At 35.6% G+C, this 17259-nt stretch overlaps 2 protein-coding genes across 2 annotated transcripts; one reads left to right on the top strand and one right to left on the bottom strand.

Annotated features, from left to right (window-relative positions):
- Positions 1 to 5250: 5250 nt before the first annotated feature.
- LOC142984975 (uncharacterized) lies at positions 5251 to 6141 on the bottom strand. Its single transcript, XM_076132883.1, has one exon. The coding sequence runs from the start codon at positions 6139 to 6141 to the stop codon at positions 5251 to 5253; it is 891 nt and encodes a 296-aa protein (XP_075988998.1).
- A 2474-nt stretch (positions 6142 to 8615) lies between these two features.
- Positions 8616 to 16093, top strand: LOC142985273 (uncharacterized). The gene is made up of 11 exons (XM_076133343.1): positions 8616 to 8896; positions 9291 to 9383; positions 10051 to 10268; positions 10992 to 11091; positions 11762 to 11872; positions 12653 to 12757; positions 13023 to 13146; positions 13664 to 13884; positions 14311 to 14430; positions 14678 to 14768; positions 14994 to 16093. The coding sequence occupies exons 1-11, from the start codon at positions 8849 to 8851 to the stop codon at positions 15164 to 15166; spliced, it is 1404 nt and encodes a 467-aa protein (XP_075989458.1). The 5' UTR covers positions 8616 to 8848; the 3' UTR covers positions 15167 to 16093.
- The last annotated feature ends 1166 nt before the right edge of the window (positions 16094 to 17259 follow it).

Below are 17259 nucleotides of genomic sequence, written 5' to 3' on the forward strand. Positions count from 1 at the left end.
TCTGCGTAATATATATGTTATTGTAAAAGCCCGAACAGTGGTAAATCCTAAGATTTTAAGGTAAAACCTAAGATTTACCAACTCTCAATGGTAAAAGTCCGAACAAGCCGGAGTTTAAAAACTGTCACATATACAGTATATACAAAACTCCTTCTTCATAACTATGTAACGGTATAATTATATACCGTTACATAGTTATAAAGAAGGAGTTTTGGGCAAAGCGACATGGGTAAGTTAGGTTAGAAGGCTGAGGTGCACCTTAGCCTTTGTCGTTACTTTTTTTTTAAACCACCCAGCAGGAATGCAATGCAATGTAGGAAAGGACCCCGAAGCAGGCTCCGGCGACATCTCGACATCATCAAGTGAATAGAGGTAAAAGTTCGAAATAAAATCATTGTTCGGACTTTTACCATTGCGAGTTGGTAAATCTTAGGTTATACTGGAAAATCTTAGGATTTACCACAGTTCGGGCTTTTACAGTAACATATACATGTATTGAAGCATCACATGACTTCAATAGAACAGCAAATTAAAATTTACTATTTTTTTGAAATCAATATTTTTGAAGTGAAAATTCTTTAGCGCCGTTGCGCACTTTTGCGAAACTTCGTAAGACCTGATTGAAATTTCGTAAGACCTGATTGAAAATTCGTAAGACCTGATTGAAAATTCTTAAGACCTGATTGAAAACTCGTAAGAGCTGATTGAAAACTCGTAAGACCTGATTGAAAATTCGTAAGACCTGATTGAAAACTCGTAAGACCTGATTGAAAACTCGTAAGATCTGATTGAAAATTCGTAAGACCTGATTGAAAACTCGTAAGACCTGATTGAAAATTCGTAAGACCTGATTGAAAACGCGTAAGACCTGATTGAAAATTCGTAAGACCTGATTGAAAACTTTATTAACAAAGCTTTTTAACACACTATAAAGGCGATGCTGGTTGACTACGGGGATGGTGGAGACCAATAACCGAAAAAAAGCTTTTTAACAGTCTTAAAAAAAGGATTTTGACTTCTCAATTCGACTGTATTTTTTGTTATTTCACACCATTCACCTGAAAAACGGTTTAGAAATGGTCTGTATTTGGTCAGTATTTTTGAATTTTGGTCAGTAAAATCAGTATTTTCGACCTCGGAACTTGTTTCGGCCCCTGAGATTATATTGCAGAGTGAAGAGAAATAGAGTATGTATGATTAAAAAATACTGTTTTACTTTTAATACGTGGTTCAAACATAAATAAGTTAAACCATGTTTTTTTTTTACTTTCATTATAATTTAATTGTCTATGACCTCCAGTTTCTGAGTACATTTAGCGGTAGTTTATCTATTCAGTAACGTTTTTTATATGAGTTTAAACGCTATTGAATAGATAAACTACCGATAAATGTACCTCAGAAACCGGGGGTGAGTGATAAAGACAAAACATTGTTTAACTTATTCGACATTTTGATGTAAAACAGTATTTTTATTATTGGTTGAATTTAAATATTTTTATTAGTTTATAAAAAAATCGCAAAAATCGAGGCGCCCATAGCCAGTTGCGCTCACCGGTCGGTAAACGATCTGTGGGTTAAGCAAACCTTGGCGCGGTCATTCCATAGATGGGAGACCGTATAGTGGTATTTCAGCTGGGCGTCTCCGTGCTTCGGAGGGCACGCAAAAAGTCGGTCCCGGTTGTTGTCGATTAAGATAACAGTCGTTAAGCCACGTCAAAGGCCTTCGGGCGGCTTGAACAACTTCGACACTAGGTTGACCACTAACGGTACGATAAATAAAATAATTAGTTTATTTAGTAATTCCTAACTAACTGCCAGTTGTAATACACTGATAGGCTATCTAATAGATAAATTAGTAGCAAAATTTAAAGAAACAGAACTCAATTTTATTATATACCTGCATACATACAAAAAGTAGTACTTTCTTCCCTTAGGGCGCGTTCACATATAGCGTCAGTTTTACAGGTCCGTTTAAACGTGTGTGTTTTTTTTTTTTTTTTTTTAATCATTTATTCAAGTTTAACAATAAAATTTAAATTTTCACAAAAAATCGCCAAACTGCATAACAGTTTGTTGGCGACAATGGCGCTCTGTTTCAATTACATTATATTATATATAGTTATACAAACAACTCTTTACAATTATTATATTACTAATTTATAGCTATTAACTTACTTATGTTATTATTGTGTTAATTATGTATTTAAATCTATAGTTCTAAAAGTAATTTTTCTTTCAGTCTTTTTTTAAATGTTATTCTACTTGTATCTTTGGACGTATTTCTTATATAATCTATCTTATTAAATATTATCGGAGTTATATATTTTCTTGTTCTTTTGCCATAGTAGTTCCTTACAGGTGGTATCACTAATTTACCCTGTTCTTTTTGTCTGGTGTTATATATATGTACTATTGGTTCCTTATATTTGTCATTATTATATTGTTCTAAAGCTATTAGGTATTCTACTTTAATATGTACTGGTAATATTTTACATATATTAAACAATTTTTCATAGTTAGGTTTACTTTTCTGTTTAACTTTTTGGTTGACAAGATATTTAATTATTCTAATTTGAAGTTGTTTTATACGATCTAGGTGTGTTTTGAATGTAAGCCCATAACTACTTAATCCATAATTAATTAATGAATCAGCAAGTGCATGATACAATACAAACAAGACTTTTTTATTAACAAAGCTATTGAGATGGAAGAATTTACCCAAGACTGATTGCAGTTTATTACATATTTCATTAATGTGTGGTTTCCAATTAAAATTACAATCCACTGTCAAACCCAAGTACCTATATTTATCCACGAGCTCTATTTGTGCGCAGCGGCAGCCAGCTTGATTGTTGTGCAGACACTCGTATGTGTGCCCAGTTATGTGCATGTCATCCTTTCGCTGTTTTATGTAGGTGTTATACGGTGAATTTATACACATTGCTTTCGTTTTAGCAAAATTTATGATAATACCATTGTCGTGAGCCCATTTAATGATATTTTCAAAGTCCTCCTGCATACACCTTAATGCATCCGTCATGTTATTGGATGGGTACAGCAGGCACATGTCATCTGCGTACATGAAGGTCTTGCAATGTTTTATTACGTTAATGACGCTGTTTACATGCATTATATACCCGACCGGGCCATAGACTGAGCCAGTCGGCACTCCGAGGCTCACACTTACCTCGTCACCGAGGGTTCCATCTATTGAAGTGCGTAGAGTTCTATTGTGCAAATAACATTTAAACCATCTACTGATGGGACCCCTTATGCCACACTCGTCCATCGCCCGCAGTAGTATGTCGTGGTCCAGGGTGTCAAATGCCTTTTTATAGTCAATGAACAGAGCAAGGACAAACTTACCGTCGTTGAGGCTGTTGTTGACGTGGTCGGTGAAGTCCGTGAGCGCGGTGGTGGTGCTGCGCCCGCGCCTGAACCCGTGCTGCGCGTCGGATATTATGCCGTGCCGTTCCAAGTAGCCACTTACCTGATTCACTATTACCTTTTCCACTATTTTATTTATTACGGATAATATGGCAATGGGTCTGTAATTACTATAGTCTATATGACTGCCTTGTTTATATATGGGTCGTATAATTGATTTTTTTAATAAATCCGGGTAAACTCCTTCACTCACACACATGTTTATAAATTTAGCTAACACTGGGCTGATGTCTTTTTTTACGTGTTTGATATCCTGTACTCTTATTTTGTCTAATCCGGGCGATTTATTACAGTCTAATTGATTAATGTATTTTTCTATTGTACTAGCATCTACCTTCTGAAAATAGAACGATTTATCACTCGGTTTTACATAGGAACTCCTTACTAAAAAGTTATTATCACAGTTATGTTTAATTTTGTGTATTTCACCTGTAAACGTTTCAGAAAAGTTATTGCAGATATCCTGTACACAGTTATTTTGACCTAAATGTTTGAGTATTACATCATCTAAACTCATTTTTTGGTTACCTATCCATTTATTTATATAAGCCCATATTTTTCTATAATCATTATTACATTTTTCTATTTCTATTTGCCTGTATTTATTCTTTGCTTTCTCTATTAACTTGTTAACTTTATTTCTATATTTAGTATATATTAATCTATTAGTCATGTTATTAGGCGAAGATTTCCAAATTCTAAACAGTAAGTCTCTTTGTTCCATCTTATTTCTTAATTCGCTATCTACCCACGGTTGAGTAATTCTCTTTTTCTTAGGTAATTTCTGTACTTTACATTTCTCATATATATCATCAAAAACACTATACAGTTTATCATACAATAACATAGGACAATTTGTTTGCATTAAATAAGACCAATCAATATTTTTTAAACTATCACTTAACATTTTTTCGTCAATAATAGTTTGCGATCCACAAATGATATTATTATTTTTGTGTACACTACCAGCTGATGTTATGCCAATTCCAACCATATAGTGATCCGATAAGGTGCAGGTTAGAATGTGCGAGTGCGCATCGAGCGCCTGTCCGCGACTCGGCCGCACGCACACATGGTCAATATTCGAGGAATTCACTCGGCCGTCGACGATCGCCTCGCGCGTTATCTCCGTCCTTGGTATTGCACTTTGCAGGCCGCTTTCACACAACGCGATTTTGTAAGCTGATAAATTGGTATTTTCGTCTTGAGACATATCTATGTTTGAATCTCCTAGTAATAGTAATTGTTCCGTGAATGGGATGCTTTTGAGTATCGCTTTCAGCTCAGAGATGAAATCCAATTTATTTGTGCTTGGTGGTCTGTATACTGCTAAGATGTGTGTATTTTTCTTGCCTTGTGTCAATATTCCATGCGTTAATTCTGTAGCTTTAAATGATATTTTAGGTATTTTTGTGGTGAATTGTAGGTCATCTCTTGCGTATATTAGAATTCCTCCGCCTCTTCTTGTTTCTCTGGTATTCGGAAACACTGTATAACCTGGGATTTTATATAAGCATACTTCCTCCTTCTTTATGTTAACTTCTGTGAGAATGATGAAATGTAAGGTCCGGCTTGTAATGCAATGGTTTAGTAAAACTAGTAATTGGTTAAATTGTTTTCTTAAGGATCGGATGTTCAAATGTACAATATTCATTTCATGAGTCGAAAACTGTTGAGACCATGCATTAAGATCATTATATCTTGTGAATTTAAAGTCGGTTTGATCGAATGTGCTGTGTTGGTTATTGAATTTTGTAGTTTTGGAAATCGCATAGTGTGTACTCGCCGCTTTTTTTTGTGGTATTATTGTTTACTGTCGCCCATTTCGCTTAGTCGTTTAATATCGTCTTCATTTTTAATTCTAACAATCTTTCCATTCTCACTCTTCTTGACTAATATGTTAGAATTCTGTATCCATATGAATTTATAGTTATTCTTTAATTGACTGCGGGTTTCCCAGAACAAAAATCTCATCGTGGTGGTTAAGTCTTCATTTATATATATGGGCGTGTTATTGTTATTACGATATACGTCTCCATTATTTAACTTAACTTTCCGTTTTTGTAGCCATTCATCTCGAGCTTGTTTCGATTTCAGCTTCACGACAACGGGGCGCGGCCGATCTACCCCCATCTTCGGTTTGTTAGGCGATCTCAATCTCTCGGCACTTTCAACGTCTTCTGGGTTTAATTTCAGCTTTACGGCAACATCTTTGATTACTTCTTTTATATTCTCTTGGTCATTGTTCTGTAAGAGACCAGCAATTTCTATATTTTTCTCTTTATCTTTCTTCTCCAGCGTGTTAACCCTTTCTTCCAGCGCAGCATTACATTTCTCGAGGTATATGTTTCTTTGTTCTATTGCTTTAAATTTATTCTCAGCAGACTTTTTGAACTCCAGCATTTGTTGATATTGCTCGGCATAAAAGTCTACAGTTTCCATAAGATCATCAATTTTCTTTTCCAACTTAAACATAACATCCAATTTTTTGTTCATATCGATCAACAGAGCTTCTACTGTCAGTTTTTGGGGGTCAACATCTGTTATCGGCGATTGCACAGTTACTCTAGAGCTAGGTTTCTGACACTCATCACATATTTCGGTTTGTAAAAACTGCTTCGAGCTTCTCACACATTTCTTATGGAATACACTTTCGCATGTTCCTTTACACTTCATCACATCGTCTTTAGCCATTGATAAAAACAGTTTACATTTTTTGCACTGAACCATATTTTTGATTCGATTCAACACACTTCGATTCGACACACACCAATTCCAGGAATTAGAAACACGTCCGGACGCGGAGCGCACGCGCGACTGACGACTGACTGTTATAAGCGTATGTAGTTGTATGAGCCAGTACACACATAATACAGTATTCCGTATCCAGTAAAAAATACCGATTCGACAAAATAACAGCAACCCACGGATTCGTAAAACGGATCCTGTTAAAACGGACGTTATATGTGAACGCGCCCTTAGGCAGAGAAAATTTAAATTATAATATACCTATATTGAAAACTATATATTAAAAAAAAGCGTAAAAGAACTTTGCTTTATTGTTTACTAGCTGACCCGCGCAACTTCGCTTGCGTCCAGTAAGAGAGAATGGGAACAATGTGAAAATTTTCCCCGTTTTTGTAACATTTTTTACTGGTACTCTGCTCCTTTTGGACGTAGCGTGATGATATATAGCCTATGTCCTTTCTCGGGTATCAAAATATCTCCATACCAAATTGGTTCAGTAGTTTAGACGTGATTGAGTAGCAGACAGACAGACAGACAGACAGAGTTACTTTCGCATTTATAATATTAGTATGGAAGTATGGATTTAAACATGTTAAAATAAAATCTTTTGTATATAAAAGTTATTTAATTAGCAAATATAGTCGTCTGCTCAATGTATGAATTAGAAATAGGTTAATACCTAATAAGATACATTTAGAACACTCATTTGGTATTGAAAATAACTTGAAAATTGTTCTGTGAGTTTCGAAAATGAGAAATGAAAGATTTCGATGTACTATTTTGCTATTGCTACCGCGTATCCTGGTTATTCACTCCATAATGAAAAAGGGGCACGAATACTGTCTTTTGTTTTGCAATGTCGAAGCTGACGCTGAGTTTAGTAAGTTTAAAAAAAATAGAGCAATTTGAATGAAAATTTTTACCTTTAATTGACTTAAATAGATACATTTTTTACAACTAGATTAATAATTATGCCCTACCACCACTGTAAAACAATTTTTACCGGTAAAAAAACCATCTAGGAACAGATAAAAAATCTTGTTGCATTTGAATTTAAACTCGGTAGGTTTGCCGTTACGACTTTGTTACCCATTTTCAGGCTCCAGCATGAGACCAGTTCCATATCAATAGTAATGCACTTAAAATAAATGTTCCATACATTTGATACATTAACAAAGTTACGCTACAAATACAGATTTTCGCGCCGAAAAAATGTTTAAAAAAGTAATGTAATTTTAGCGCCAATAGTATCAAGTAGTTAGTAATGTTGCTAGAAAAAATTTAGAAATAAGATGTTATTTTTTCTTAATTTTATATGCATTTGTTACTAGAGATGGAATGTTATATTAAAATTGTCAATTGTAAATTAAACCTATCAATTTATTGTAATTTTTTGATAGTAAATTCCTTTCGTTTGAGTGAAGTGGTTTGAAGGAAGTGTTTCATATCGCAGGAAGCAAAGTTAAATAAAAATAATAATAAAAGGATTTATTAAGGGGCCTTTACTTGTCTGTTACCCAAACCCATGTTACGAAAAATCAACCCACATAAATTGTTCAAAATCTGAAATTTTTGCAACGAACTTTACAAGCATATAAGTTTTATCGACTACTATGTAACAGGTAACTTTGCCAAAGAAGAGTACGATTTTGGTGTAATTTTGTAACATTTTGGAAAAATTGGCGTCTTGTAATCGTTTTTTTATGAAGTAAGCCAGTTCTAAAGCTAGAAAAATATAAAAGTCAAATGATTGTAAAACTATAAATATTAAAAAACATGTTTTTTATTTTGTTAACATTTGGAGCAGACTTTGCCATCGCCAAATAACAATATTCAAGGAAGAAATAAAATCTATTTGACAGATTCATACACTATTAAAAATATGTTATCATTTTTCCTTTAATAATTTTAGCAGATGATGGAAAATTCTGCTGTCAGTCAACTACTTGTTAAAAATATTGTGATTTACAATAAAGACACATTTGTGATCAATATCGATGATTTATATATTTTTGTTTGAGTAATGTACAGTTTGTAAATAAGTTTTATTGTTAAATAAATGATTTTGGATTATATTTAGTTTTTTAATTTGTCTTTCTACCTTATGATGTTGATCACTGAAGCACGTGCAATTTAAAATTCAGTTTTGCTGGCAAAACTAATTTTACTGAAAAAATGGGTTTTGTAGAATATAATTAAATTAAACATATTTTTATTATCCAGGTAACCTAAAACTGCTCAAGATTGCGGGTAATTAAATATCCAGTTCTCATAATTATTCTACCAAATGTATTTCCTATTAAGGATTATAAAGATTATAAAGAACTTTTTTGGTCGTCGAATACCGATATCAGCGGAAATATTTTTTAGTCTGGCTACTTTGTTTACTTTTTCTGTCAACAAACTGCGTCGAGTACCTAGCGTTGGGAAGCGACTAAAGATTAAAGAGTAGCGTTAGCTATCAGCACATCTTCTTCTAATATTAGTATTTAGAAAGAGATAAAACCATAAAAATTTGTAGTCCTGCATGGAACGCGAATTTGTCGATAAATTTAATAGAGGTTATTCGTTCAAACAATAATCTTCAGAATATAGTGCTATTTGGTTGTTAAATAAGTGATTAACTAGTCTACTTGTAATTTTTTGTTCAATAATGTCTGACGTTGAAGAACCGCCGACTAAAATGTCGAAATATGAAGAGGTAAGTTATGTCCATTGATCAAAATATCTTTGTTGGTTTGACGATTCCAATTACTTGTTTAACCGTTTCTTTACCTAAGATAAAGCTTAATTATAGATGAGCTTGTAAACAGCTTCTTATACTTCCTAAAAAATATCATGTTTTACTCACTGTAACTGAGTTATTGGCCAAGCAATTTAATGTCACTTATGTACTCACTGAATGACTATGTATCGATTCCTTTGATTGCTGTTATTGTATTTAACTCAAAAAATCGGCAATCTCTTCTACAATCCACAAAGAGAGGCTATAACTACTTGTTTCCGTCTAGAATGTATGCTTATTCTCCATAATTCACACGGAAATTTAAAATAAATTTATTATTTTCGAGATATATTACTTTGCCGTTTTGTAGTATCTGGAGGAGCCTGAGGAAGCCCTCGACGAGGGTCAGGAGGAGTGGCTCAGTGAAGGAGTACTGACTGATGAAGATTATCATGGCACTATGGTAAGTTCCCTGTCTTACTATAAATTTACTAACTAGCGGCCCGCCACTTCGCCCGGTTTAAATAGTTATAAGTTACAAAAAATTCTTTACAACTTGTACACATAAACATTCCTCTTGAAACACTCTATATATTATACATCGAAATCCATTGTGTAGTTTGAAAGATCTAAGCATACATATATACATTCATACGGACAGACGCAGGAAGGGACTTTGCTTTATATTATGTATTGATTACCATACTAAAAGGTGACTAGATTATATCCCGCAGTTAGATGTGCCCCCACTGTTCAGCTCTAGACATGGAACCTTTCTCCTTTATTTAGCTAGCTTCATAAAACTGAAACTGGCTATTGTAGTCAAAACTAAATTAATATAATAAATATAATTGGACAACTCACACATGGTCATTTGATTCCAAACTAAGCAGAGCTTGTACTATGTTAACCAAATAACTGATAAACATACTATATACTTCTAAATACATAATTATATAGATACATTAACATCCAGGCTCAGAACAAATACTCGTGCTCATCACACAAATATTTATCCCGGGTGGGATTCAAACCCACCACACGTGGCGCTTCGCTGACCACTTAAACCACTGCGCCAAACAGGCAGTGGTTGGTAAATGGTTCATTAACAAAAGTTTATTCCACCCTAGGCCGAGCAAGATAAAAGTGAGCAACACCTTGACGACTCCAACGCCACTCAGCCAGAAGAACACGAAGTGCTTGAAGAGTCTACCATCACTACCGAAGAGATGGAGACAGTGGAACAGCCTGCGGAGGAGAAGAATGATGACCAGAATATAGAGGATACTCTTAACAACTTGGACTCTAAGAATCAAATGAATGAAGAGCTTGAGACATTCCTTGTTAAGTAAGTGGCTTTTTACCTACTTCAGGACCACTACCTGCGGTTAATACTAGAGGCTAATATCCTAGGCAAGGGGTCGACAGTTCCTACCCGAGTTAACTCACCTAGCCAAGTGGTAGAAGTTGGCACCTCCCACAAATGTGGTTGACAGTTCAAACCCGAGGCAACACACCAATGACTATTCCAAGTTATGTGTGTATTTAAAATAATTATCACTCGCTCTAACAGTGAAGGAAAACATTGCAATAAAACCTTGTATGCCTAAAATTTGTTTTATACATTTATTGAGGGCATGCAAAATTCCCAACCTGCACTTGGTCAGCGTGGTGGACTCAAGGCCTAACCCCTGCCCCGTTTGGAGGAAGACCCCTGTCTAGCATTGGAACAGTAATAAGTTAAATTTATTTTAATGTAACAAATGTTTTAATTTTATCTTGACTGTTAAAATTGGTCGTAGTTAAGCAGAAAGGACCCAATCCATATTTGAATTTTCTCTGGATCTTTTTTTGGACTCTCCTGAGGGTAAATTTTGACACTCTTGATATTGTTGGTTGAGTCGAGGTAGTAGGAAAAGTAGTTTTCATGTACATTTTAAAAATAGGGATTTCAGTACTTTATAGATTTGACGCTCAGGAGAATGATTGCATACTTAACTCCATTGTGGTCAAAGTGTGGATTGAGTCCTTTCTGCTTAACTACGTCCAATTGATCTTTATGCTGTTACAGAAAAGCAGAAGTTAAGGAAACAGAGAGTAATATGAAAGAAGATGAATCATCACAGAACGCGCCGGAGGAAGACGATGGAAACGACACTGATGATCTACTTGTAAGTATTACTATAATAGATTCTGTTATGTACTTGTTGTTTCACTTCAAGTAAAACGCTGGTATTCAGCTGCATCTGTATGCGTATCACGTATCTCAGTTGATAACTATTTGAAAGCCACTATACTGTACATTGCTTTGTGCCTTAGATTATAGTGATTAATACGTTACGTCAAAGCAGCAATGTATTGCATAGGTGCTTTCAATTTAACATACACTAGTTGTCAACTGAGATAGATGATAAGCCCGCTGGTGAGACTGGAAGCTGACCCCAACATAGTTGGAAGAAAGGCTAGGTTAATGAATTTGTTGTTTCACTTCGTTGTAATGTTTTAGTTGATATTTCAGGGCAGTAAAAGAGACTTAACTAAAATAATGAAAAGTATATCTAATATATAAAATTCTCTTGTCACAATGTTAATTACCTTACTCCTCCGAAACGGCTTTACCGATTGTTACCAAATTTTGTATGCATATTCAGTTAGTTTAAGAATTCGAAATTATTTATTTTTCAGACCTTTAAATGAGAAGGGTTGCCCACAACTAACATTATTTTTAAAATTTGTATGCCAAAACAATGCTTGCTGGGGCAGTTGTTAACTTGTTACCTAATATAAAGAAATTGGATGTAGAGGTCAGACTAACAATTTACATTATATTTTTATTTGTAGCGCCTTCTAGAGGATGACCAGCAGTCTAAGAAGAAGACCCTCAAGCTGGTGAAGAGTGAACAGGCAGACAACGGCTCCAGTGACGATGACGATGATGAGTTTATATATGAAGTAAGTGTAACAGAAACTTTGCACGACAGTCCCCGGTTTCTGAGGTACATTTAGCGGTAGTTTATCTATTCAATCGCGTTAAAACTGATACAAAAGAAACGCTATTGAATAGATAAACTACCGCTAAATGTAACTCAGAAACCAGGGGTGAGAGTTGAGTAGTTGACTGGGTTAACGAAATGTTATTAAACTAGTACTCGTCAAAGATTCATCTAAAATGTTCACGCTTTGTAACTTCTGTCCTAAATAATGTTTAAATTATTTATTACAGACTGAAACATTTTATTAGGCACTCATTTAATACCAACGAAAATACCCCACTACACATGCTAGAAATGTGTTTTTGACATTTCAGAAAGAGCAGCTGATCTGACTGGTAGTCGATTACCCTATTGTCTTCTACTATAGCGCAAGCGTTGCTTAATTTTTAATAAGATGACCATCTTTATATATATATATAATTCTTCTGTAAGTGTGTATGTCACTGAACTTCTCTTAAACGACTGGACCGATTTTGATAATTTTTTTTTGTGTGTGTTCAAGGGGATCTGAGGATGGTTTAGATTCACAATTTTGTCCGCTGGACAATGTTTTTTTAATTAATTTTTAATTTATTAGACAGGACAGCGTCTGTCGAGTACGCTAGTATAATATATGAGTTGTATGCTGTTGTAGCCCCACACGCGGTTCTATGGTTATTGTGGAAAGGCGACCACACTGCGCCAAACGTGCAGTTCAGTTAGTTGTCAATAATTTAAACTATCTAACTTTCGTTTACAGCGCAGCAAAGTGAAGACCTTAAAGCTGGCTAAGAACGCTTTGATCAAGCGTATCCCATCCAAAGCAGTGCCCGAGAATATGAGCGACACTGATGATGATTCAGCTGTGAGTAGAAAAACCTAATCCTACTTATATTATAAACTAGCTGACCCGCGCAACTTCGCTTGCGTCACATAAAAGAGAATGGGTAATTTTTTTTCTGTTTTTGTAACATTTTTACCGGTACTCTTACTTCTTCCTCGATAAATGGGCTATCTAAAACTCAAAGAATTTTTCAAATTGGACCAGTAGTTTCTGAGATTAGCGCGTTCACACAAACAAAAAAACTTTTCAGCTTCATGATATTAGTATAGATTACTTTTGTTTCCAGTCGTCAGACGAAGGTGTCACGATGAAGCGTATGTTCGGCGTGAAGGGCCCGAAGGTGAGAGACCACGGGCCCAAGAAAGTTGTCAAACACGTCGTACAAGTCAACAGCAATGGACATAAGAGTGGTGAGTTGTAACGTCTTATCGTATGGTTAGTGGTCAACCTAGTGTCAAAGTTGTTCAAGCCCGAAGGCCTTTGTTGTGGCTTAACGACTGTTATCTTAATTGACAACAACCGGAGACCGACATTTTACGTAGCACGTAAACGCCCATTTCAAAATCCCCCATTCTGCAGTCACCCATCTGTGGATTGACCGCGCCAAGGGTTGTTTAACCTACAGATCGTTTACCGACTGTTCAGCGCAACTGGCTATAAGCGCTTTATCAAACTAATTTGTATCAGGAAAAGATGTTTTTTAAATAGTAACCATACATTAACGGTGGAGGAGAACATCGTGATGCAATGCATGCCTGAGAGTTCTTTAGAACAGTTCTTGAAAGTATGCAAAGTCCCCAACCCGCACTTGGCCAGCGTGGTGGACTCAAGGTCTAACCCCTCCCTCATTACAGGAGGAGATCCTTGCCCAGCAGTGGGACATTAATAGGTTAAATTTATTAAATAGATAACCATATATATTTTCAGATAAAAGCCAGCATCAAGCCCAGAGGGTACTCAAGCCATTAAAAGCTAAATTCGAAGCCCGCCCCTACAAGTTAGTGGACATCAAGCCGCCCGCGCCGTTCAAGCCGCTAGACAAGGGTGGCGCTAAGCCTGTCAAGTCAGAAGACAAGCCAGAAGAAGCTGATGAGATTATTGATGGAGAGGAATTCTTGGAGGAAGATGAGTTTGAATTGGATGAAGAGGTAAGACTTATATGTTATACTAGCTGACCCGGCAAACGTTGTTTTGTCATAAAAATTAACTACTATTAAAAAATAAGGTGATAGAAGGGTACATATTTTTAATTTGCACCAGTAGTCCCTGAGATTAGCACGTTCATACAAACAAACAAACTCTTCAGCTTTATAATATTAGTACAGATATAAAAACTCGAAGTTGACTGACATAGTGATCTATCAACGCAGAGCCCAAACCTCTGGACGGATCGGCCTGAAACTTGACGTATAATATGACGTAGGCATCCGCTAAGAAAGATTTTTTTTTAATAAAAAATGAATATAAAATTATCCAAGTTACGCGCGTACATACATTTTGGTAATTCATTTTTATTTATTAGATAATTAAAGCACTGAATATGTTAATATCGTGATGTTGTATAATTTTTTCAGGAGTTCGTTGAGTCAGAAGGTGAGACGTCGAAGAGGCAGCGCATCATGAGGCCGGAGATCATGGATGAGGAGGTGCCCAGCGATGACGACAGTCACTCCGAGGACGGCAGCTTGTATGACGTGAGTATATAACAGATTTGAAAGAGTCTGCTAGTCTTAGGGCTACTGATTGTTTGTCGTATGGTTAGTGGTCAACCTAGTGGCAAAGTTCTTCAAGCCGCCCGAGAGACCTTTGACATGGCTTAACAGCTGTTATCTTAGTAGAGAACAGCCGGGACCTACTAACAATACGGTAACAATAAGATGAACGAACCGATATAAAATTATGTTGTTAGTGAATAAATGAATTTATATATTATGTTTTCAGGAACTACCATCATCAGATTCTGAAGATTTCGACGATTGGTTCACATTGGACGTTAGAGCAGAACGAGCATCTGACTACTTACCACTGCTAGGTAATTAATAAAATATATGAATAATTTACTCTTTTTACAAAGGAGAATGTTACTCTTGAGTCCACCACGTCAAAGCGTAATCCTTTTCTCATTCCGGGAGGAGATCCTTACCCAGCAGTGAGACAGTAATGAGTTAAATCTATTTTTATTTTATTACATAGACTTATAAACTTACTTTTCTACATCTTTCAAACTACGCTACTATATTAATTCTGTACATTCCAGGTAACTGTGCCCGTTCTCTCCTGCAAGCGGAACGTCGGCGCGCCTCGTCCCGCGTGACCACTCTCCGCCAGAGTCTCTCCGCGCTCACGGACAGCGCGCGGCGTCAGGCCGAGCACCTCCGCGCCGCCGCCATGGCTCTGGCCGAGCTCGACGACACGCTGCGGGCCGCCTGACAATCTCAGGCCGACGGCACAGCCCCGCCACAAGCGTTCGATACTAACAGCAATGTCAGACTGTTGAACATGTTGTATAATGTACATGCTACTGATGAAACTCTTACTTGCGGTCCCGGGGATTTGTAAAACTGTTTCTTAGCTTTGACTATTCTTTTCTATAGTAGAGATCATGTATTACATCAGTGTGGCGACAGCAGCTATTTATGCAATGCTAACTCGTAAAACTGAACTCTACAGAAGCTCTTAAAGTGTAAAACTTTATAACTTTTGTAATGAAAAGTATGTTTAGTAAGCGTTGTATAATGTTACTTTGTTATTTCTGGATATTTCTTCTTGAAATTTTTATCGCATTTAAAACAACCTTGAGTTATGCGGTATAATTTTACCAAATTTGAGTTAGCGTTGTATAAATAGTTGCTGGCGATATAAGTATTCTTTTTGAATTCATCGTAGCTTCGCTGACTATACAGTGAGAGTAGGTAAAGATAATTTACTTGTTCTACGCTTATAAATGATCGGAACTTCGCTTGAAATTCACCTACTGTATTTCTGACAATCGTAATAATATGTGTCTGTATCTGACCTAATGTAGGAATTATTTGATTTGGACACTCGTCTACAAAATCTTGAGCGCGAGTGAGAACAATACAGTCACTAAATTATCTAAAACTATATAAAAACTAATTTAATATTAAATGTGTATTGTAGCGACAGAAAATCTTTATTAGTAATGAAATTATGTGTCAAAGTTGTAAATGTTTGGTTATGATTGCTTAAACCGACTGCCCTTATAGTAAAAATGAATGGAAAATACCTAATGTTAAGTTAAGCCGAATGCTATGTTAGTTTAGTTATGATTTAATTTTAAGTTTATGAATTAAGTTTCTGTAAATACAATATACGCAATTAAATAAATATTATTCAGTTTTGGCTTTTATTTATAAGAAGACTTTATTTTTATGGTATATGGGTTATTTTATTTACCGAGATATCTTGTCTGACTGTCGTTACCAGTAGTCAGAAGCTTGAAAGTCTAACAACCAGTTTTACCGAGCGGTATCGTGTTATAACCCAGGTAACTGGGTTGTGGACGTCCGATAGACAGTCGCTCCATGTAGAATATTGGTATTCAGCTGCATCTGGTGACACTGGACGTTGACTGAATAGCTGAAAGAAAGGCTAGACTGATTTTAAGTATTATTCTTGTGCTTGACTGCAAAAAATTCATTAAAATCCGTTTTGGCATGCTTGAGTAACAAACATCAACATTTTCTCATTAATAATACACGACTAGCTGCTGTCCGCGCGGCTTGGCTCACGTGGAAAGGTTTTTCAGCATGATACGTCTTTTCGTACCGTTTACAAAACTTTATCAAATTCCATTCAATAGTTCTTGAGTAATTGAGATCCAAACAGGCAACAGGCATTTATTTACAAACTATCACAACAGAGACAATTTTACGAAAACTTAGTCGAATTGGTTGAGTTTAGCGCTTGTCATCACATTTGAGTACCAGGGTCGCATAACTTATAAAGAGATCTTTTATATTTGAGACGTAGACAATGTTTGAGTTTTGCGACATCTGTCGAGCAGTAGCAATACAATACAATCTAATACATTATTGATATCGTACTTATTCACCTATTGTACGAGAGATGTCGCTATTACCATTCTAATTACAAAATATCGACCTGGTACCTGAATGAGATGACAAGCGCTTATTAAATAATTATTTATGAACTCAAGAATGGCTCAACCAATTCGACTTATAGTTTTTGTATAATTGTCTTAAAGACACTGGAATATAAAATGGAAAGAAAAATACAAAAAAAGCATAATACAATATAAATGAAACAGCAAATACAATAGACATTTAATTTATTTATCAATAAAGAAATTTTCACTATTTACAATTCACAATAAACTTCGTGTATCAAGTACATTACATTTCATTTTAAAGCAGTCTATTTATTATATAGTTCTTACTGGGTATATACGTCGTCTTGTGAGTGCTATAGTCACTTTTAAAGCCGAGGAACTAAGGTGGGAACATGGCTAAATTAAAATATAGTCATTACTGTGGAAAGTT

The sequence above is a fragment of the Anticarsia gemmatalis genome, chromosome 29 (assembly GCF_050436995.1).
Source record: "Anticarsia gemmatalis isolate Benzon Research Colony breed Stoneville strain chromosome 29, ilAntGemm2 primary, whole genome shotgun sequence".
NCBI classification, from domain to species: Eukaryota; Metazoa; Arthropoda; class Insecta; order Lepidoptera; family Erebidae; genus Anticarsia; species Anticarsia gemmatalis.

Bases quoted from the DNA above. Each gene is read 5' to 3' on its own strand.
- LOC142984975 (XM_076132883.1), bottom strand. From the start codon at position 6,141: ATGGCTAAAGACGATGTGATGAAGTGTAAAGGAACATGCGAAAGTGTA.
- LOC142985273 (XM_076133343.1), top strand. From the start codon at position 8,849: ATGTCTGACGTTGAAGAACCGCCGACTAAAATGTCGAAATATGAAGAG. The intron at 8,897-9,290 runs GTAAGTTATGTC...GCCGTTTTGTAG, and splicing joins AAATGTCGAAATATGAAGAG to TATCTGGAGGAGCCTGAGGA. The intron at 14,769-14,993 runs GTAATTAATAAA...TGTACATTCCAG, and splicing joins TGACTACTTACCACTGCTAG to GTAACTGTGCCCGTTCTCTC.